Genomic DNA, 23,867 nt, shown 5'->3' on the forward strand with positions numbered 1-23,867 from the left:
GATATTTATATTATTTCATCATCATCATCGTACTCAATATATCCCACCAATAGTAAAGCTATGGTAGGGTATGAGGAGGGTAAGATGTAGACAGCCTTACCTCTACCCCGTAGAAATAGAGAGGCTGCTTCCGGTGAGACCCCCGGCTCGAGATATTTATATTATTTGAATACTATTAATCATATTTTGTAAAACATATAAAATGAAAAAAAAAACGAATAAAGTTAGAGTAATATTTGGATATACACAAGGGCTCAAAGTTTTACATTAAATAATATAATATATTGATAAGTATGTAATTATATGACATCGTGGAAACTTTTTTAATTGTAACAAGTTTATTTATGTTTTTTTATCAAATAGATAAGGGGTTAGGTATGTAACTAATGGGAACATCAAATTGTAGGGTAAAGTTAAAATACAAAGGATAACAAAAATGAAAATGGTGAGAAGGAATCTAATCTATTGATCTTAAATTTGAAAAGTGAAGATTAATTTAAGAAAATAAATTGATGAGAAGGACATAAAGGGAATAACCCACTTTTGTTGACTTTCTCTTTTCACATGCAAGGCGCATGTCAATCCCCCCCATCATTTTAAAACGTCTATAACTTTTTCATGCGACATTAATTTTTTTTAAAAATTTCATCATAATAACAAGTGTTTTTTAATCTTTAATATGAGTATCATATTGTTATATAAAAATTAAAAAAAATTAGTGGGTTTTTAATTGTGTTATTAGTTGTTCATTATGATTTTAGTTAGATTTTTTTATGCATTGTGTTATAGATTTTGGTCATTGTGTTATCAATTGATACTCATATTAAAGATAACAATTAAAACAAAGAGTAGTCATTGTGTCTTTTTGTTTGTCATTGTGTCTTTGTGCTCATCATTTGTCTTTCTACTTATCATTGTGTATTACGTTCATGTCATTGCGTAATATGTAGTTTCTATTGTGTTTTACGTTTCAGGTCATTGTGTTATATGTATTCATTATTGTGTTTTACGTTTCATGTAATTGGGTAATATGTATTCATAATTATGTTTTATGTATTTGATAATTTGTTGTTATATTATCATTATATTTACGTATTATTATTACACAACCGCATTATAAGCATTTAAAAAAACACAATGATGATTTGAAAGGCACAATGACAAAAAAACACAATGACCAACAGAAAGGCACAATGACGAAAAGACACAATGACGTACTTTTTTTATTTTTATATTACAATATGATACTCATATTAAAGATAAAAAACACTTGTTATTATGGTGAATTTTTTTTAAAAAAATAATGTTGCATGAAAAAGTTATTGACGTTTTAAAATGATGGGGGAATTGACATGTGACTTGCATGTGGAGAGAGAAAAATATGTACTATTACTTTTATACCCTTTTACCTTTGGTCCCTACTTGGCACATGTCAATCAACTATGGCTTCTCACACTTCTCATTTTTGTTGGCCTTTGTAGAATAACTCAACCCCAAATTGTAAACATTTATCATTTAAAAAACTTGTACATTCATGCAGTAATAACTTGTACATTTCAAACCGTCCATCTGATTTGAAAAATATTTATATCGAAACGTTGATAAAATAAGCCTATTTAAGTGGGTATGCTCGGATTTTTTTAATCATATTTTTGTAAAGCATATAAGATTAAAATCAAAACGGATAAAAGTTGAGTTAAAAGTGGATAAAATGAAGGGTCAAAGTTGTAACTATTTATTAAATGGGATATTGGTTTTAAATAATCCCAACTATGCCCTATTTGTAAATATCAGTCCCAACTATTGATATATTTGTTTTTAACGGGCCGCGACTAACGAATGACTAACTCCGTTAGTCTAATGCTTACGTGGCGCGCCTAGTTTTCAAAAAAATCTACGTGGCAACATTACGTGGCATTTGATGTCTAGTAGGCTGCCTTGTTGGACACTTTGACCCATCACTAGACACAAATTTATCATCATCTTCATCACATCTACTCTTTGCAACCCACCACCAGCGCACCACCCTTGCAACCATCATTGGAGCATACGACCACCACAACCAACCGCCGATAAAGATCAACAAACCACCAGTTCTTTCCCGTCGATGATCCTGAAATGTGCCCCGTTGTTGTACCTATGTCTCCAGTTGCAACAAATTATTTTCCCGGCTATTAACTGGGTGGGTGTATGATTCCTGCCGTCACCAAACCCTAGCACCACAACCACGTTCGCATAAATCAGAATCAATTATAAGATCAAAAAGCCCTAATTTATATCAAAAAGCTTAATTCAATCCCTTACCAAAAAGCCCTAATTTATATCAAACCCTTACAATGCTAAAATGCATATTCAGATCTCTGCCACCACCATCACCGGAGACACAAATTGATTCCGGCTAAGCTTCAAAGTACGAAATTAACAAACAACATAGTCCGATCTGCTACAAACCTGTTATCCATCAGCTCACCATCAGATGGTAAACCCCTTCAGATCTACTCGGTGAAACTGTAGTGCCGACGCATGGTACAACGCTCCAGATATGCTTGGCTCGCCATCAATCGCAGGTGGCAGTGACCGTGGTGGTTTTGGTAACATGGTGGAGGATGGTTGAATGGAGGAAGATGGTGGTGGCTGGAATGTTGGAGACGGCGGTTGGTTGTGGGGGCTGGGGGGAGAAGAAAAGGTTGGGTAATTATTATTATTATTATTATGCTTGGTTGCCACGTAATCAAGTCTTTGACAACAAAGCGTGACACGTAAGCATTAGAATAACGGAGTTAGTCATCCGTTAGTCGCGGCCTGCTGAAAACAAATACACCGATAGTTGGAACTGTCAGCAGCCAAATGTATAGTTGGGAGTGATATTTACCAATAGGGCATAGTTGAAATTATTTAAAACCAATATTCCTTATTAAATTAACAAAATTTGAGTAAAGTTGAGTTACCATAATTGAATTATATTTGTTGAAATCAAATAACGTGGGTGAATTGTTTTTAAAAGACCACTTTGTCCCTCTATACACATGTACCTTATGCATTAAAAATTGTAAATCCCTTAAAACAAACGTCTTAATTTGCCTTTTACTTATATGTGTGTGTGTATAGTTAGTATCATTTCAGAACTCTAAAAAAGTTAACTTCTTGGAACTCATAACAACCAAGCATTTTTTTGATTTTTTTTTCGTATATTAACATTGTTTAAGACTAGTTTTGTCATATATTATATATAAATTTTTTATTGCATATATAAATCACAAGTTTACCTATGTGCAAAATTTATGTAACAACAAACTTACATATATGTAAAAAAATAGATATGTGTAAAAACTAATTTTCTTAATTGTAATCGTAAATATAGATTTAAAAAAATGATAAGAGTGCAATCAAATAACATTAACATACAAAAATAATTATAAAAAATGTTAGTTATTAAGATTTCCTTCAAGTTCTTAAATAATTCAAGAGTTCTGTAATGATACTCATCCTATATATATATATATAGAAACAGGATCAAATACATTTTATTCTTAACATGAAAACAGTGAGAACCAATTTGCTGTTATTATTAGGTTTATTTTTATAAGTGTTTGCTGTTATTTTTTGTTCGTATTTGCTAATTTTCGATTATGAGACGTTATAAGTATTTGCTTATTTATATTTTGTTGTAATTATTAGAATTTTTGTTTTGCTGATATAAGTATTTGTTGTTATTTTTTTGTTCTTGATTTTAATTCTTTTGTTGTAATTTTTAGGTTTTTTTCTTTGTTATTATAAATAATTGTTTATGTAGATTGGTATTGTAGTTGGTATTGTTTCTTACATATAAATTGGTATTATTTTCTACGTTCTCATGTTAAGACTAAAATGCACTTGAACCTTCCCCTACACACACACACACACACACACACATATATATATAGACATACACACACACGCGCGATATAAAAGGATGTACGCTGTGAATGTTAGGAATGGCTCAATAATTTTGAAGGCCTAAATTAAAATGAGATTTTGTGACTCTTTAATGACAATTATGAATAAAAACGAAAGGAAAAAACATACACTTGCAAATGAGCTCAAGTTCGTGACCTGCAATTTAACAAAACACATGTTTACCACCATACCAAAACATATTTTTGTTTTACTCTCTCTATTAAAATATAACTATATATAATTTTTTTTTCTTTTGATTTAGAGACCTTAATTTAGTGTGGGCATAAAGCCCTTATTTGATTTTGCTGACCAACGCGTCGGCCCTGATGAATATGAATGAGATACATATGTAAAGTGTGATTGGTGTGACTATGTTATGAATAATCACGTATCGTTCTATGGGTTTATGAATATGCCTTTAATATATACTAGTCAGGTGCCCGCATAATGTAGCGGGAAACAATACTTAAAGGTTGTTAGCACACCAAGCCAAGGCTAGCTCTAGCTCGACTCAAACTTCATACCGAGCCTAACTCATGTTCATTTAATCATTTTAAATATTTATATAACTTGAATACTTTTAATCATATTTTTATAAAACACATAAGAAGAAATTAAAATTTAAAGTTGAGTACTATTTGCATAAACTTGAGGGGTCAAAGTTGTAAGTATTACTTAAACTTTGAGTTATAACAAGTTAAAAAGATAAATAGTTAGGTATGTAATTATATGAAAACATGAGATTGTAAACCTTTGTGCTTTAAGAAACTTGTACATTCATGCAATAATGACTTATACATTTTAAACCGTCGATTTGCTTTGAAAAAAAATCATATTGAAACGTCGACAAAAATAAGCTCGTTTAAATAAGTATGTTTGGATTTTTGTTAACCATATTTTTGTAAACATATATGAAGAAAACCAAGAAGCATAAAGTTAGTAAAAAATGGGTAATCATAAAGGATTAAAGTTGTAAGTAATTCTTAAATATAACAAATTTATGAGTGTTCATTATTCCGTTTGAAACTGTGAGACCATTCATTAGTTTGGTTTCACGGTTGAAACCAGAGCTGACCGTACATATAGAAATGTTAATTATTTACTTATTTAGTAATTAGATATGTTTTATAATATATATTAGATATAGTTAAACAAAGTTTTATTTAATACGAGTAAAGTCGTCTATTACAACTTTAATTTAGTCCAATTTTCAGTATTATTTTTTTGTAATATATGTTTTTGTTATGATTTAGCCTTCTATTTATTCTAATAAGGTTTATCATTTATGTGGCCAAAGTTATCTTTTTTCATATTATGATTCTCTTAAGTAACGTATTAGTTGGTGCTTAGTTTGAAGTGAAGGTATAGATAGATTAATAATTCTTATTTTAAATTCAATTTATTATCGAAGTACAAACTATATCGAAACCTAATAATTGGTAGTAGTTCAACTTAGTTGGGTTTTAATTTTAAACAGTTCAGTTTCGATTTTCGGCAACAAAAAAATGCGTAAAGTTGGCACATGGTTTAATTTAAAACCATCAAAATCGAACCACAAACAGTTCTGCATAGAATGTTTTTTTTTACTTCGTAAACTATAGCAATATCATACTCAAATTAAAGATAATAAAATGTTTGTTTTTATTATGCCATTTATTTTAAAAAATATTAACGTATGAAAAAGTTATGAGCGTTTAAAAATCGTAGGGGTAGTTGAGTTAAAAGTGAAAATTAAAGAATATATAAGTAAAAGATCAACGACTAATTTTGGAACTTTAAGGGATGAAAACTGTAATTATTTCAAAGAAATTTAAAATTCACGTTAGTTTTAATGGTACAATGACATTGCTGCCCCTATTGAATGTTGTACCTCATGAATTGAAGATTGTAAATTACTTAAAACAAGCGTCTTAATTTGCCCATTAATGGTATATTATATATAGTATATATATATATATATATATATATATATATATATATATATATATATATATATATTTGTCCATATTTAAAGCCCTCACGTCGTCCCCCCCCCCCCTCGTGCCACCAGATTGCTCCAATTAAAAATGAAGGCCTCTTATTAATTTAATCAAAATTCGTTGGTCATGGGTCTACCGATGGGGTTTGAATCATGTCAAATAAAAAGATTTTTGTTTTTTCTTTTTTCACATCTCCATGTTCGTCACACTTTCAAAACCCTAAATCTCCATCCTCTCTACTTATGCCTCTTCTTTACTCTTCTCCTTCTTCATCATCGTTCTTTCATCAAGATTTCCATCTTCTCTGCAAAGGTTCTCAAGAAATCCAGTCTAACCCTGGTAAATGTTTGAACCCCTTGAAACCCTAACGACGGCTATATTAAGGTTTTGATTCGTGATTTGCGATTTGCGGACCCTAGGTTTTGATTTGTCAATACTCGATTAGTGTTTATGTTCTAAAACGTGAGGCCGTACTTAATAGCCGGCGGTGGGAATGCTAAATTACAAGTATGATTTGGGGCTTTTTTCACTCATATTTTTCTATTGTTTTTTTATTATGAATTAGAACATGAAATTGTTGCATGGTGTTGGTTGCTTGATTTTGAATTTGTTTTGTAACATTTGATTTATGGGATATATTATTTCAGATATTTTTCTATTGGTTTTTTATTATGAATTAGAACATGAAATTAATGAAATTGCTGCATGGTGTTGGTTGCTTGATTTTGAATTTGTTTGTAACATTTGATTTATGGGATCTATTATTTCAGAATTTGATTTTGTTTCACTTTAGTTTATACGAGTTCTATTTTATGATTTGATTTTGTTAACATAACTTGATTGTGTTCGGGGTGAACACGATATATAGAGATGTTAATGTTGGTGAAAAGTTGATGTATGGAGTTTTGGTCAGTGAAATTTTGTGATTGTTACCTATTTTTGTATTTGATTATGCATTCAAAAAAAGTTAGGTTAGACTGAGGGGTGTGGGGCTTCAACGGGGGCGCTAGAGCCCCTCTGCTCGCGCCCCCAGGCACTAACACCACACCACCAGGGCGCTAGAGGGGGCGCTAACGCGAAAAACAATGCAGGCGTGAGCCGGTTAGCGGGAGAATAGAGAGGGCTGCACAACTTTTGATGGTTTTTTGACCGTTGGGAGCCGAACAACACAAAAAAAATATTTTTCCTATATAATTATACCCCATTTCACCCATTTTTATACCAAAACTTCAAACCTTCACCCAAAATCAATTCATCTTCTCAACTTTTTTTAAAAAAAATGGCTGGAAATTGGTTCCCAAACCTTGATTCAGATTATCTTGACGATGATTTATGGTCGTCACCGCACCAACCGATGTTTTATTCGGAGCCGCAAGAATCATCCGGCTTTCAACCATCCAACACACAACCGTCTCCTAACTTTGTTGTTCCGGAGACACAAGAATCACACGGTGAAGCTACGGGACCAAAAAGACGCGTCCACCGGAAAAAAACAAGTTGCAACGGACGGGTCGGGACCGGCTTCGACTCCGAGGACGAAACGGAAAGTCACTCCGTGGTCATCGGATGAGAAGGAAGCCTTGTGTCGGGCTTGGATAGTCATTTCTGAGGATCGGCGTTGCGGTAATTGTTTTAACGTTTTTAAAAATGATTTTTAATAAAAAAGTTAAATGGAAATCTAATTTATTTAGTCATTTTGCAGCCGACTACCAAAAGAGCAAGATTTTTTGGACAAAGGTTAGGGAGACGTTCTACATGCTCGTTGGGAGTATAGAGCAGAACGTCGATATGATTTCGGGTCGGTGGTCCAAAATCAGAAAATTTGTCAGCTTGTTTACTAATCTTTTCAACAGGAACAGCGGTCGTATGAGACCAAGTGGCAGTGATGATTTGGCGGTTTACAATTTCACGGTCGAAGAGTGGAAGCAGGAGTGTTTGCGGAGGTATGGGATGGTGAAGACGTGGGATGATTTAAAGTTGTGGGAGAGGTTGAAAAGGTGTTCCAAGTGGGTTGAGCTGGTGGCGCCGGACTTTGATGCGGAAGTAAGGCCGAAACGGACTAAAACTAGTTCGTCTGGAGCGTATAGCACTTCAACCGGGTCGGATTGCCGCGTTGGATTCGACCTAAACATTGCGGAGGAGGAAACGTCTTCACCGCCGAGGAGGTGGCCATTGGGAAGGGACGCCAAGGGGAAAAAACCGGCTGAGGGGGAAGCCGTAAACATCGCCAATCTTGTTGAATCCCTCAATAAATTCAACAAAACCATGGAGGTGGTCTCTTATGACAAAAAGGAAAAAAGTCGAATGAGAGATTTGGACTTTCTTACTAGAGACTTCAGTAACCTAAATTCGGTCGATCAAATGCTAATGGAAAAGCAAAAGGAACGTATCCGAAAGAGGTTGATCGAAGAAGACCAAGCCGAAGAATAAGAAGAATGTTTTTTTTAGTACTTTAATTTTTATTTTATTTTTAGATATTAATGTGTTTTTTTATTAATGTGTGTTTTTTTTAATAATTTATGAGTTTTTTTAATAATACGTTCTTTGAATATATGTAACATCCCGAAATTTCAAGATAATATTAATTATATTACTTAATAATAGAGGGAAAGTTTACTCGGGTTATCGGGATATAAATAGAGTAGGAGTTGGTATGGGTCGGGCTAGTGTTGGGTAATGGATATGGGTTATGGACTTGGGTTATGAACGAAAGGAAGGAGAGTCCATGGGCTTAAGCCCATGATCCCTAATATAAATACCCTTAACCACCATTTCTCACATATTCCATACACACGCCCAAAACACACACGACCCGAACCAAGATCCGAAGGCGAAAACCCGAGCTTGTTGGTGCTGGAACGCCGTGACGGACCAAAACAACATCAAGGCTTAACCGGGTTCGTAGTTCGACTCGTTCAAGGTACGTTTATAGTTAGAAATCGTTCGTATAGGTTCGATTTGATTTGAGAAATGATAGATCTGAGTTTGTATGGTAAAAACGAATTCAACAAAGCTAATCTTACTGAAAATGGTTATGATTTGATGGGTTAATCGATTGATGAAAAAGAACCCGTACCTTTGTGCCTAAATCGCACCCTCTAAACATCGATGTTAGGTCGATTTGATAGTTGGGGTTTGTAGGCGCTGGTCAGACGATTCCATGGGTACCTAAATCGAGTTATTTGGTTAAGAAACGAAGGATCTAAGAGCGAACAGAACCTGCAGACGACAACTTCGCCTTCATCTGGGCAACTTCGCCTTCAAGCGATGAACTTCGCCTGCAAGCTAAGTTCGCCTGATGAACTTCGCCTGCAAGCTAAGTTCGCCTGATGATAAGTTCGCCTGAGGTTTAACTTCGCCTAAAGCGAAGTTCGCCTGAGGTTTAACTTCGCCTAAAGCCAAGTTCGCCTGAGGTTTAACTTCGCCTAAAGCCAAGTTCGCCTGAGGTTTAACTTCGCCTAAAGCCAAGTTCGCCTGAGGTTTAACTTCGCCTAAAGCCAAGTTCGCCTGAGGTTTAACTTCGCCTAAAGCCAAGTTCGTTTAGAAAATAAATTAAAAACCTAATGGAAAATATGTTAAGACAGTTAATGTAAATAAAATTTTTCCAAGCTGACCTGGCAGCTCGACCCCAGCCAGGGGCTCTGCCCCTTGGACCCTGCTAGGGGCTGCCGCCCCTAGACCCCGCTGCCAGGGGCGCTGCCCCCGGACCCCCGTTCGTTGTGGGTAGTAGTTAAGACTGGAAAGATGATATGAGTAGTGATAGTTGTTTGATACGTGTACTTGTTATACAGTCAGCCGTGCACAGCTGAAGAAAGGGATTACGATTAACGGTGAACGTAACCGTGTTCAGGTGAGTTTCTAGCCCCATTCCTTGTTATGTTTTCGGGGCTGTGTGCATACTCGATGTGTTGTTAATACATTTATCCTAAGTGATAAGTGTATGTCATATGTGATATGTGTGATAGATATGAATGATTGTTTGTCGGTACGCGAACGATCTTCGGATATTGCGCGTACTGTCAGGTTAAAAATAAAGGTACGAATATTATATATCGAAGAGGTATGAATATTTCAAATGAATACTTGTCGGGGCGTGAACGATCTTCGGATGTTGCACGTAACGACAAGGGGTATGGTTGTTAAATGAATGAGGTAAAGAATGCCTAGAGTGTTCTTATGTTATAATGTAAGTATGTGTATATAGGTACACGAATGGCATGTGAGTTCTACGTTCGACATAGTAAGTTAGGATGGCAAATCCCTCTAGCTTCTGTCGGACATAGACTCGGCTGGTGATGGCGTAGTTAAGGACTGCGAGCCTTATACGTGAAGTAGATGATATATGTAAACGTAGATAAGGACTGCGAACCTTATACGTAATGTAGATAGGCGTCAGCATAGGAAAGGACTGTGAACCTTATACGTGCTGTATTTGTAGCATAGGGGAGGACTGCGAACCTCGTACGTGCTATGAATTAGGTTGCAACATAGGGAAGGACTGCGAACCTTGTACGTGTTGTGGATGTATTTCAGCATAGGAAAGGACTGTGAACCTTATACGTGCTGATTTTGTAGCATAGGGGAGGACTGCGAACCTCGTACGTGCTATGAATTAGGTTGCAACATAGGGAAGGACTGCGAACCTTGTACGTGTTGTGGATGTACTATGGTATAGGGAAGGACCGCGATCCTTGTACGTACCATAAATGGTGAACATAGGTAAGGACTGCGAACCTTGTACGTGTTCACGACCTTGAGTACAGGTATAGACGGTGAACTATGAACGTACTCTCGGTAGACTGAGGTTAGTGATTGTAGATATGTATGTATGTATGGTAGCAAGTATGTATGTAGAACAAAAGGGAACTAGTGAAGTATGGATATGTATCTACGGATATGTATGTATGTGTATGTATTGTATGGCGTTCGATTAACTAGAACTCACTCAGCGTAGCTGACTTTTAGTATGCACGCAGGTGAGCTGGTTATAGAGTTAGCATGAGGATGACATACGGCATGGATTGAACGGCTGGCATCTGAAGAAAGAACTAAAGATGTTTTAAATATAAAGTTTTGTGTTATGGTATCAAAGAAAAGATTTAATGTTTTGTAACAAATGATTGATGTTTTATATTCCGCGAAAAGTTTTAATAAACTCTGATTTGAAGAACTGTGTTTATGAGTAAATCCGACGCTAAAGTAGGGTCACCGGGTTCGGAGCCTTACAATATATTTATAAAAAAATAAAAAAAAAATCGCTGGAGCCCCTGCTGGAGCCCCTCCACACCAAGGCCAAAGACTCCAACGGGGGCTCCAACACCCCCCTTATCCAGTTTCTCTCTCTGCCACACGTCATAATATTATTGGTTGGAGCCCCCATTAAAGTCCCCATTAAAGCCCCCCACACCCCTCAGCCTTATGACACAAAATTTCGCTGTTGAGTAGTGGACAAATGGTTATGATTTAGGGATGATGGTACTAGATACTATTATTTTTCACACTAAAAGTAAAATACGGTTTAAAACTTGACAAATCACAATTTACATGACAACTGAACACACACTTGATCTAAATCTGAAATTATTTAATACATTGTTAAATAAACAACAAATTATAAATCTTGAATTTTGAAGTGAATGTGGAAGTTTGAAATTAGAAAACTGATTTCTGGCACGATCCGTGGTTAATGAGTGTATGGTTCATGCTTAACATAGTTGGAACACGCAAGACGGATTAAGTTAACAGGTCAAAATGAGTTTGATATTAAGCAAGGGTATATGGATTAAGTTTTCACCAAATTTCACTTCTTTTCAACCTGAATAATTAACTAATTAGGTTAAATGAGTTAAGCTGGTTATTAGACAACATTGTGTTAGATTAATTGTATTTCATATAGTAGTGTTAATATATTATTAATATGCTAAAAGTAGTTATATAAAAACATGCTAATCTAGACACTAAGTAATAAATTATAGACTTTTAAACTTAACTAAATTACTAACCGGCAAGTGAACCGGTCGACTCTAATGCAGCAACGTAAGTCCGGATATCGAACCCACGAGACTCTTTTAATTACTTAAACTAGCTAAATTAGACTCAACTACAGACACGACTATTTACTTATTATTTATTTAAAAGGGGGGTTTACTAAAAACTAAAATTAAACTAATTAATAAAACTAAAGACTTAACCCTAGACTTAATTCAAATGATGACAAGTAACCACCTAGGCTAGAATCCACTAAGTTTCAGTTATCAATTAACCGGGAAAATATTTAGTTATGGAACTGGGATCGTAAAATAGACACCTAAGAGAAAACCCGAACAGGACCCCTGACCCTTCTCAAGAGACACCTATGGATTTCTAATAAGTTTTAACGCACACCAGTATTAAGAATCAAGTTTCCTTACGGTCACCGAATTAATTACAAACTAGTTCCTTTATACGAAATCCTACCTTACAGCGCGGAAATCAAAGGCAGTCTAATATATTTAGTTGACTCGATAGACAAAGTTAATCAATCAAACCTAGACGGACTCCTTACGAAGAACTAAATCTAGCAATCCTGATCAACAAAGACCTATCAATAACCTAGCACCTCACAGCTATTTAGGTTAGCAGCACACTTAGGTTTATTTGATTAACTAATATTATTCCTATGATCTTATCGCGAAATCAATCATAAAATAGTCAAAAACACAAAGTAGATGACCTAATAGAAACCTATCATAATGACAAACAATAATCAAGACAACTATGGAATAATAAAACTTAATTAAACAACCTCAAGCACACATATGCATCAATTAAATATAATTAAACCTTTTAACTAGTTCATAAACACCATAACGATAAATAAATCCCAAGTCAAAATCAAACATCAACAAAGGTTCATCATAAGCCTAGGCAGTCTATAAAGTTTAGCCTAACATCATAGAAGCAAACAAAACGATAATAAAGGAAATAATGGCGAAAATAAATAAGAACGAAAGATTAAAGGCGATAAAACCCGGAGTCTTCGTTCTTGGATGATAAGCACTTCGCCGGCTGATTCCTAGACTTCAAACCCACCAAATATTGCAATCCTAAGCTCCAGGAAACTCCAAATTCGGCTCTGGTTCGCAGGGTATGCTCAGGATTAAGTTTATGGGTGTTTAAATAGGTTTCCTAGGCCCAAAACTGATAAAAAAAAAAGAAGAAAATACGCGAAACGGGATGCCCGGTGCGCCGCGCGACGGGATTTGGCCTCCCGGTCGCGAGGCGCTCCGGATGAGGGGGGCTGACCGGTCCAGTTCGTTTCCTGATGCGGTCCGATTCAATTCTGATACGGTCCGGTTCAATTCTGATGCTCCGGTTCATCGGTTTGGCTTGTTTTAGCTCTTTTTTCGCCCTTTTTAACCATGAACAAGTCCCGGAACCTACATTATTCAAATATTTTAGTAGTATACAAATTCTAATAAAAACCGAACGAAAACTAATAAACTATTATATTAAATATACAAGGGATTTATATATATTTAGCATTATGTCAATTATATAACTTAAAAAGATGTTTGTTATTTCGAGTCGGTTTTTAGTTAAAATTTAAAATTGAGTTTTGAGTAATTGTGCAGGTGGCATTATTCTTTTCCCGGTTCTCGTCAAGACGTAGTCTGGCATAAGCAAAGTTGTGAAGGACATCAATAGATATGCATTAGTTAAACATTAACCGAACAAAATGAATTAATGCTTTTTGTTAATTGCTCATTAATTGTTGATTTAAGCCTTAATAAATAATGGGGAATTATGAAGTGATGCATCAAGGATCAAAGATGAAACGCCCATGGGAAATGGTGCTCTAAATATATGATTTTCCAACTAACACCACTGCTCTTTAGGTCTTAATGAAACAATCGAAGTATGTTAAAATTTCAAACGTTATAGACTTTTTTTGAATTAGTGCGTAATTAAAATGTTACTAAAGTTTAGGTCAATTGATGCAGTTTGAGTGGCTTGACAACACCAGTGGAATCACTAGAGGTTAGGAAAATAGTTGTTTTAAATCACTTGGCGGGCTTGTAAATAAGATCAAATTGGCTTGCACAATGCTCACACTACCAGCATGGAACAGGTATGTCAATTGTGATTAAATAGTATATTATTTCAATAATCTTCAAACATCTCTAATGATTTTCTAATACCGATTTACTGCCTGCCGTTTAACAAATTGAGGTTTAGCACTTGCATTCGAGTTATCGCAGAGATAATGTGTAAAAACACATATCAAATCTATTGCCAAAAAGCATGCGCACATGTGCATTGATATTTAGTTTTTTATCTTATAATTTTTTTATTTTGAAAAAGGTTGTAAAATGGATTGATGGTCACAAGCTTATTCCAAGTTTTAAGGGGTTGATGGTCAAGGAGCTATCGTGCAATGCATGAAGGGGGCTTATTCCACGTTTTAACCTTGGGGAAGACCTCAGGAATGATCGCCACCTCTTCCAACTCATGAAGTGACACCAAAATCGTTTATGCTAATAAACGAATGATAAAACATGTGCTTAAAGACAAAAATGATACATACATTTCATAAGACAAATATTTGTGTTCATATTTGTTCATTTAAAAATGGATGTGTTCGTGTTCGTTTATGTTAGTTTGTTAAAAATCTAAAAAAACTATGCATCACAATTGAAATAGTTCAAACATTAAAATATAGTGAACATTACAAACTAATTGTACTAAATCAAAACGAAATAAAACAAGTCATTACAAAAAATAAAATAGCAAAATGATTAAAAACAAAAACCTAAATAAACCCCGTAACACAGGGGCCAAAAACTAGTTACATTATATATAAGGTTTTGGTTGTTTTTGAGATGAAATTATATCGAAGGTTTTTTTATCAAACGTCACCTAATATTATACACGTGAAAAACCAGTTCCAAAATAGTCCAGTGACGGATCTAGACATTAATCTCAGGGGTAACGTTTAAAATTTTTTTTATCGCAATTCATACAATGTAAACGGAACAAAAATAGAAACACGATAATAAATAAATTTAAACACATGGGTGCAGATTTCCCCTGTTTGGTTTTTTAAAGCTTGAAATCGAATTAGTACATCCTCTTCTTTTACTTTATCAATCGTTTCTTTTTGACCACACAAATTAAACCATTGTTCAAATACTCATCACCTATTCGATTGCGCAAATCCGTTTTGATAAGCTTCCATTTAGAAAAATATCTTTCAACGATTGCGGTTGCAACCGGTAAAACCAGCCTAGCTTCAATATTTGATAAACCAAAGAAAAAGTAGTGTGCTTTTCGGTTTTCACCATTACACGAGCAAGGCCACACATTCCACCCAATTTTGCAAATATATCATCTTCCTTTAAAGTGTGATAAATGGCCGTAAGATCACTCGAAATACACCAACCTTTCTTCATTATCATTTAGATACATCTCATAAATTGTCACTATCTTAGATATGCCAAACCTAAAAAATGAATCACAAGAATTTAAACCAGCCATCTTTTCCAACAAACTAGTTGAGACCTTATTGAATATATTTTCAAGTTCTTGAATTTGCATATCCAGAACCGTATTAAAAACTTCAGACTCAAAATGATGTTGAGTGATAATGTCTGGTGCGATGTTGTTTGATTTCCTGCCACTCCAATTTCCAAACAATGAGTATAACTTTTGAAAAGGGTTGTTAGGTTTTAAAGTTTGGTTGGGCTTTAATTGAGTTGAACTTTTAAATTGGTTGGACTTTAGATAAATAGGGGTAACGAAATACGAAAATCGACCCAAAAATAAATTCTTTTAAACTATCGACGAAACGCTACCCCTAATAATGATCTAGGTCCGTCCTTGCCAAATACACGTTTCACTACCGGTCCAAAACCAGGGGCGGATTTATATAGAAAGGGGGTGGTTCCCCGGAACCACCAGAGTTTCGAAATAATAGTGTGCTTTTATATAGAAAATATTATAGGAACCATCTTATAAATTAGGAAGGAACCACTCTAACCTCAAGTATGCTCGCTGGTCGGCTGGTAAAGATTTGTTTTTGTACAGGTGAGGTCGCGAGTTCGATCCGGACTTGCTGCGTTTTTTTGGAACTGTTGGTTTTTTTATTTTTTTTTAACTAAGCGTTATTACCTTATATGTTATATCATATTAGGGTTTTAACTTTTTACCAGTTACCACATATCCACAGCCGCCCTCTCAAGAGTCACGCGCGCACACACAGCCGCTGACCTGTTCTCCGACAGTCCGACCACCGCCCACCGTTGCTGCCCGCCGGCGCTCTCTTTTTCCGGCCATCCACACTCCAGAGAGCTCTGCGGCTCTGCCTTCAGCCTTCTACAAAGCTCGAAATCTCGAATCTTCCCACTTTGAAGGGATGTTCACATTCATTTGTTAAATGCTAATTACTTGTTCTTGTTAATTGTTATTTATTGTATTTTTATTGTGTAATGAACTTTGCCCGAACCATCGAACCGACCCGAACCTCAAACCGACCCGGAATTTTTTATGTCAGACTCTTTGAAATTGAAGCGTCTATAAGTAAGTAGTGCACCACCCGAAAAAAATTCCTGGATCCGCCACTGTCCAAAACATCACATGTTTGAAGTTTTCGTATTGGGTTCGGGTTCACCATCCTTGTTTTTGGGTCAAGTGTCACACACCACCACCGTGGTCACGTGAAAGCATCACAAAATTCGCACCACCCAACTCCCAACGTTAATTTCCTCGTGAAACACCATCTTTAAGCTGTCACCCACACATAATAATACTCTACAATATTTACAGCACCTGAAGATCCTACTAAACCAAAACGGTTCTCTTCTTTCATCATCGTTAAACTCAAGATCACCGGTCGAGATGGCAGATTGGGGACCGGTTCTGGTGGCGGTAGTGTTGTTTGTGCTGTTTACACCCGGACTACTCTTCCAGTTGCCGGGACATAACAAGGTGGTGGAGTTCGGCAGCATGCGAACCAGCTGCCCCGCCGTGATCGCTCACGCCGTGATCTTTTTCGGCATCCTTACGCTTTTTCTCATCGCCGTCAACGTTCATGTGTACGTTGGCTAGTAATTATTAAAACTCATGTCAGTCCGTTATTGTATTTACTATTTACTATTTGCATTTCAACTTAATATGTGTCTGGACGTGTCCTAGGAATTATTATTAAATGTGGTTATCTTATTTGAATTTTCTTTCAATTACTCCATGAACGAGTCGAGCAGCCAGCGAGCTACAACTCGTTTAAGGCTTGAATCTATTTGAGCTTAAACGAGTTTGAACCTGAATTCGATTCTAATAACTAAATAAGAGTTCGTTCGAGATGTATCCCGAGTTTAATATGCCTATGATTAATAGAAAATAACATATCCGGTATTATTATATACACAATTATGATAAAAAAAAAAGTAATGAGCCAAGCTCAAGCTTGAAACTACTTCAGAGTCGAGTTTGAGCTTTAAGCATACAGCTCAAAACGAGTCGAAACGGAACTCTAGTTTAGACAAACCAATGTTCAACTAGCCTCATTTACACCCTTTGTTAACAAAATATAGTTTTAGAAAACTAAAGTAGACACTTTCGCCCATTATACTTTGTTTTCTAGAGACCTAGACTAACTCAAATTTAATTGTTTAGGTCCATATCATCGAATATAGTTTTAACCAAAACCAAAATGGTTACGCTTACCGAATATCTTGGATTATATCGGTCAAGTGGAGATTAATTAAAGTCACAACAAACATAAACACAATATAATTAGCTAGACCAATGTTCCTCAAGAGCACAATATTAAGTTCAATTTAACAAGTAAAGATAGAATCTTGTTTCATGCTGGCCAACCTTGCATTTGATGATGGTTCATGCTCGTTGAGGTCACGGCCGAGATATGATCAGTCTGGTACCTAAAATTATAATTGTTGAATCTTTTTAGACGATTCATAATTTAAGAATAATGAAGTTATCAATTTATCATCTTTGCAAGATCAATCTATAAGTGGTGTTTTCTTACCCGATTTGCAATGCAGTTTCACAGTCACTCGGATGATAAAATGCTCCATGTGCAGTTTGAGCCACTTGGTGATGATGATGCCCATAAACCATACCACCCGCGTGTGCATGTGCATGTGCATGTGCGTGCGCGTCCCACTGGAGTGCCTCCGCTTGGCTTTCTTCATCTAACTGTGAGCACAACATATTTCAACATTATAATTATTCGGATACCAGTGCGAAAAATTTGACTTTGACTTTGACTTCAGTTATGTTTTTATCTATCACGGGTCAAACAAGCTAAGTTTAAGTGGATAAGATAGGCCAAATGAGTCCAAAGTCATCAGAAAAAAGTTGCATATTTACTTATGCAGTGTTAAATCATAATTATTAAATGTCATATGGCTAAAATGTAAATTGTTTTATAAAACTCATAATAAACGCGAGAATAGTTTATGCGATCGGTCAAACCCATCCCAAATGCTTTAAATGCTTTAAAGATAAAAAGGATGCATACCCGGAGTCGAAGTGTCTTGTTGGACTCGTAAAGTTGGTGTTCCTAGAGATAAAAATCAAAATCATTTCAAATACAAATAAAATTAAATCAAAAGTTCAAAATTCAAATTCCAAAATAGAGTTCATACCATCTTTTGTTGTTCATAAAGCTTGTCGATTAGCGATTGAGTCTGCGTGAACAAGATAATAGCCGGTTACAAACAACACAAAAAAGGTTGCATCTTTATGCTACTTGTTAGATAAAGAAACATGTTGTATCCAAGAATGTGATCCAGACATGGTTTCTGCTGACTGTATAAAAAGTCAAAGGTGTTGACTTTCAAGAGTCAGATTGTTCATAGTTGTTGACTTTGTCTCCACAAGATCGCAGCCAACTACAAACAATCCAAAAAGGTAACATTTTTATAATTTTATGGTATTTTGAATAAGCCTCGGTCTTATCGATGAATGCCATACAAATACACTAATTTTGTCGATTTCATGAAAAGTCAAGCATGATGACTATCAAGAGTCAAATTTGTATCGTTGGAGAACTAGTTACAAGCCTGAAAATGTACCCTTATTGTCCTAATCTGTTTCAATGAGCAATGAAGCTGCCTTTCAAGCGACTCAAGCTCGGTGGTCGTCAACGAGTCGATTTCCTCACCATAGTAATTCCTGCAATTTACAGCGGTCAAAACCGAGTTCCAAATATATTATTAAAATAGATTTTTAATTTGCAGATAATATTTTCTTGCCTTTCAAGTTGTTTCAAAGCATCATAGCGTTCCTTAAGCCTCATGTATTCCTGATAACTGCTTTGTTCCTAATCAAGTGAAAAACATCAATTTGTAAACTTTTTGTAGGTCAACCAGAATAACAATTTTGACTTTTGTACATTAAAAGTTAAGCAAGTTCATCACTCTTTTCCTAGTCTCATGCTTCATTTCAGTTTTATATCAAAACACAATCTTATCAAACCATCATTTCATGAAAACTATTGACATAAATTAGACTAATGAATAAAAAAATTGAACCAATCATTAAAAATTTGAAATTTTAATGATTTCTTTAGGATGTTTTAGTACCTGAAGATCCTCCTTGGCTGGCTTTCTTTGTTCTGGTGGCCCAAAACTACACTTCTCATACCTCTCAAGTGTCTTCAGCATGCTTTCAATTTCCAAAAAAAAAAAACATGAAAATGCATTAGAATCTTGAACTTTTTTGGAATTTTTTAAGAAAACAGTTTCTTTTTGTTTCTATTGAAGCATAATGCTCACCTTGTTTATACAAACATAATCTTTGATATAAAAATTTTGAAATAATATCAAAATATAATGAAGTTTTTGCAGTACCCATGTGGTAAATTGGGTTTAAAGATGAACTATTTGTGCAAAAAGAAATATTTTCAAGAGAGAAGTTAATTATGTGAAATAAAGGTACAAAAATGTATTGGATTACATCGAAACAGAAGACAAGCGGGCAACAAGCTATGCATCAAACACATGACTTTCTTCAAGAAAATATCTTTGCAAGGATATTGTTTATCATTTCTTATAAAATCATAATCTTTTATGAAAAAATTCAGAAAAAAAAAACCTTTTTGTAATACCCAAGTGAGAAATTGGATGTAAAGATGAATAATTTATGCAAAATTGCAAGAAAGAAACTAGAGGTTGATGATACATCTCAAGTATTCTCAACATGCTTTCAATTTCCAAATAAAAAAAAATGAAAATGCAACAATCTTGAACTTAAGAACCAGGATACATCTTGTTTTATAAAAAAAAGCATAATCATTTACAAAAATAGTTGACATTCTACCAAAAACATAAACTTTTTGCAATACCCATGTGGGTAGTTGGATTTAAAGATGAATTATTTATGCAAAAAGAAAGATTTGCAAGAATGAAGCTAGGGTTTGATGATACATCTCAAGTGTTTGCAACATGCTTTCAATTTTCCAAATCAAAAACATGAAAATGCATCAAAGAGAACTTTGAACTAATTAAAAACCAAGATATATCTTGTTTTATACACAAACAAAAAAACATAATCTTTTATGAAAAAAATGAAATTGTGTCCAACAATATATAAACTTTTTTTTTGTAATACCCATGTGGGAAATTGGATGAAAAGATAGAAACATTTGCAGGAAACAAAGAAAGTAGGATTTGATGATACATACCTAGATGTGCTAGAGAACTCATAGAGTTTGCCACGAGTTGAGAAGATGATGAGAGCAACCTCAGCATCACAAAGTACAGAAAGTTCATAAGCTTTCTTGAGAAGACCATTTCTTCTCTTTGCAAAGGTCACCTGCCTGTTTATCTTGTTCTCAATTCTCTTCAACTCTAACCTTCCTTTTCCCATCTCTATCTTGATCTTCTCACTTGTTGCATATCTTTATCTTTTCTCTTTTCTTTTATACCCCTAAATTTGTGTCTCAAGTCTTCAACTTTACAAGCTACCTAGCTAGCTACTAGTGTTTCTGGTTGGTTTTCTTTACTTACTTTCTGTTCGTTTTTATTAAATAAATAACTTTAAGTTAGATTATTAAAAACCATTTACAAAGAATCACATAACTAGTTTATGAAAAATCTTAATCACCTCTAAATTAATAGGTTGTCAATGACAGGAGTTGTTCGTGATTTACTCGAGACCAGCTTGCTAAAAAGTTAAATCAAGCTAAGCGTAAATGAGCTCAAGTCTGAATTGAAACTATGAGCGTTAACGAGCCGAAACACTAGTTTGAACTTATATTTGAGTTTTCTTCATATAACAAAGTTCGAGCTCATGCTACAAATATCGAGCTTAACTTGACTCGTGAGCTTAAAAATATCATTATTTTTATAACTTTCACTTGATGTATTAAATATCTATTCACATAATTACTAACAGTATACTATATGTGAAAGAAGAAACACTGCTACAGTGTTTTCTTTAAAATATAGTGTAATATTGCATCTTAATTCTTGAATTTTAGATTGTTTCAATTTAGTCTCCCATGTTTTAAATTGTTTTAGTTTTGATTCATGGTATTTCTTTTTGCTAAACTTTTTTTACTTCTCACTTTAGCATCCCAAAGTTTTCATGGTTTTAGTATGTACCTTAGCATGTATTTTCCTTCCCATATAGTTGTTTGTTATTACTTATACATTTAAGTTATTGATTCTTTGGTAATCTTTAGCATACGATATTTTAAAAACTTTAGTATGCCGTTACGGCATGCTCCTATTTTTATATGTCATGCCGTTAAAACGAAGTTGTATTCGCAACAAGTTATGTAAGTTCTGATGAAAATGGAGTTTTTTTCGCAACAAAATATATTTTTTGTATTGTAACCACATATCGAGTGTCGGGATCACATCAATGTCGCAATGAGTCGAACCAATACCAACCAAATCCTTTTGATAGTTAGATAAACTTTTATTTTGTTGTGCCGAATTGATATTCGTTACGATGTGTTTGCATATTCGCGTTTTAATATGCGGGTCCGTTGTCGAGCTCCCCGCGCAAAGCGCGTCGGGAACACTCTAGTTATCTATAATTTTGGTAAAACTAAATAAATAAAGTATATTATGCTATACATAAAAGTTATAACAATAAATATATAAATAAAATAACTAACGAATTTCAAATGAACCGATTTCAAGTTTGAAGAACTATTTATAAAGCGTGCACGAGCTTTAGAAGTAGAGTTAGAGCTTCACTTGACTCGTTTACACTCCTAGTTGAAGTTATTTAGATCGAGTTATTACAAGCTAGCTCGGTCCAAGCTTTATTCGTCAAGCTACAATAGACTAGCGAACGAAACCAGCCTATTATTGCATATAGTAATTATGTAACGACATAATGCCTAAATATAATAAACATAACCATATCTATAATATATATAAACGAAGACCCTAAAATCCTACGTGTCGCGATGTGATCGCTTCTTCCTTTTATGGAAGCCACCAGGTTTGCTTGATTTTTAAATTGAGGCCTCTCATTGATTTAACCCAAATACATTGGTATGGGTCTTACCAAAACCAGATAGCTCTTAAACGGGTTATAACATCTCATTAAATTAAAAATTAATCTTACCAATTATTTGATATGAAAATCCTATAAAATAGGGATATGCTAAACTTTAATATCCAATTTAAAAAGAAAAATATATTATTTATAATTAATAAACAATTTTATAATAAAAAACATAAGCGGGTCATGGGTCACTAAATCCAGATAGCTTTTAAACGGGTTATAACATATCATTTATTTATGAAACCCTTTCATCATCAAACCTTAAGTATATTATTAACTTTCTTACAATAAAGAAAATTAAAATCCAAAATATAAATATTAAAAAACGAAAAATGTAAAACAACCATTCTCTCAAGCCATCAAATTCATTTATTTGTGAAACCATTTCATCATCAAACATCAAGTATATTAATTATTAACTTTCTTACAATAAATATAACTAAAATCCAAATATACATATATAAATATTAAAAACGAATAAGAAATAAATTTATAATAAAGAAAATAAATGGGTAATGGATATCACCAAACCCAGATAGCTTTTAAACCGGATTATAACATATCATTTATTTGTGAAACCATTTCATCATCAAACCTCAAGTATAATTATTAACTTTCTTACAATAAATAAAATTAAAATCCAAATATACATATATAAATATTAAAAACAAATAATGTAAAACAACCCCCGTATTACGGGGAATAAAATCTAGTGTGTATATATATATATATAGGGGAGGGTTCAATAGGAACTTCAAAAAAGTGGAGAATCAAGAAATCATGTCTTTTACATGTAAAAAAATAATATAAAACTCGATTTCACATGTAAAAATTAGTTTTAGCATAAACTTTTTTGAAGCTTTTACTTATAAGTACATGTGGAAGACATTCCAATAAAAAATTAATTTTGTAAAAAAAAATTTACCTTTTTTTAGTCGTTTAAAAAAATATATGAAAACAGCTTTTACATGTGTTTATATGTAAAAACTTTAAAAAGATTATGTAAAAATGTGTTTTATACATGTAAAAATGAATTTTTTTAATTATTTTTTTTACATGTGTAAAAGACAAGGTTCCCCAGTTCTATACTTTTTTATAGTTCCATTTTGAACCTACCACTATATATATATATATTTTTTTTGAGTTTTTTTTAAATTATATTTAAAAAAACAACCAAAGGATTTACAATGAAGTGGCAGGTAACGGGCAACAAGCTGCGCCGCAACCCCCCTTTTGGATAGCAAACCTAATCCTACTAAAAACATCTAACTAATATTTAATTATTAAGAAAAAACACACTACAAATAATTACGTTTAGTAGGCAACTCAAATACGTTCTAGAGTTTATGGTCCAGTGACAGAGACAATGTATAACACCCAAAAATTCTAAGTTCGAATCCTGAAAAGTAAAAAAAAAATAGCAGC

At 34.1% G+C, this 23,867-nt stretch overlaps 2 protein-coding genes across 2 annotated transcripts; one reads left to right on the plus strand and one right to left on the minus strand.

Annotated features, from left to right (window-relative positions):
• The first annotated feature begins 16,556 nt into the window (after nucleotides 1-16,556).
• Nucleotides 16,557-17,000, plus strand: LOC143593672 (uncharacterized). The gene has a single exon (XM_077073230.1). The coding sequence runs from the start codon at nucleotides 16,791-16,793 to the stop codon at nucleotides 16,998-17,000; it is 210 nt and encodes a 69-aa protein (XP_076929345.1). The 5' UTR covers nucleotides 16,557-16,790.
• A 637-nt stretch (nucleotides 17,001-17,637) lies between these two features.
• LOC143593673 (agamous-like MADS-box protein MADS4) lies at nucleotides 17,638-20,837 on the minus strand. The gene is made up of 8 exons (XM_077073231.1): nucleotides 20,602-20,837; nucleotides 19,502-19,583; nucleotides 19,172-19,239; nucleotides 18,992-19,091; nucleotides 18,563-18,604; nucleotides 18,436-18,477; nucleotides 17,941-18,110; nucleotides 17,638-17,833 (listed from the first exon to the last, which is right to left on the minus strand). The coding sequence occupies exons 1-8, from the start codon at nucleotides 20,784-20,786 to the stop codon at nucleotides 17,758-17,760; spliced, it is 765 nt and encodes a 254-aa protein (XP_076929346.1). The 5' UTR covers nucleotides 20,787-20,837; the 3' UTR covers nucleotides 17,638-17,757.
• Between the last annotated feature and the right edge of the window lie 3,030 nt (nucleotides 20,838-23,867).

Source organism: Bidens hawaiensis, unplaced genomic scaffold (genome assembly GCF_021521415.1).
Source record: "Bidens hawaiensis isolate Kalapana, Puna unplaced genomic scaffold, B.hawaiensis_p1.1 tig00042480_1, whole genome shotgun sequence".
Taxonomy (NCBI): Eukaryota; Viridiplantae; Streptophyta; class Magnoliopsida; order Asterales; family Asteraceae; genus Bidens; species Bidens hawaiensis.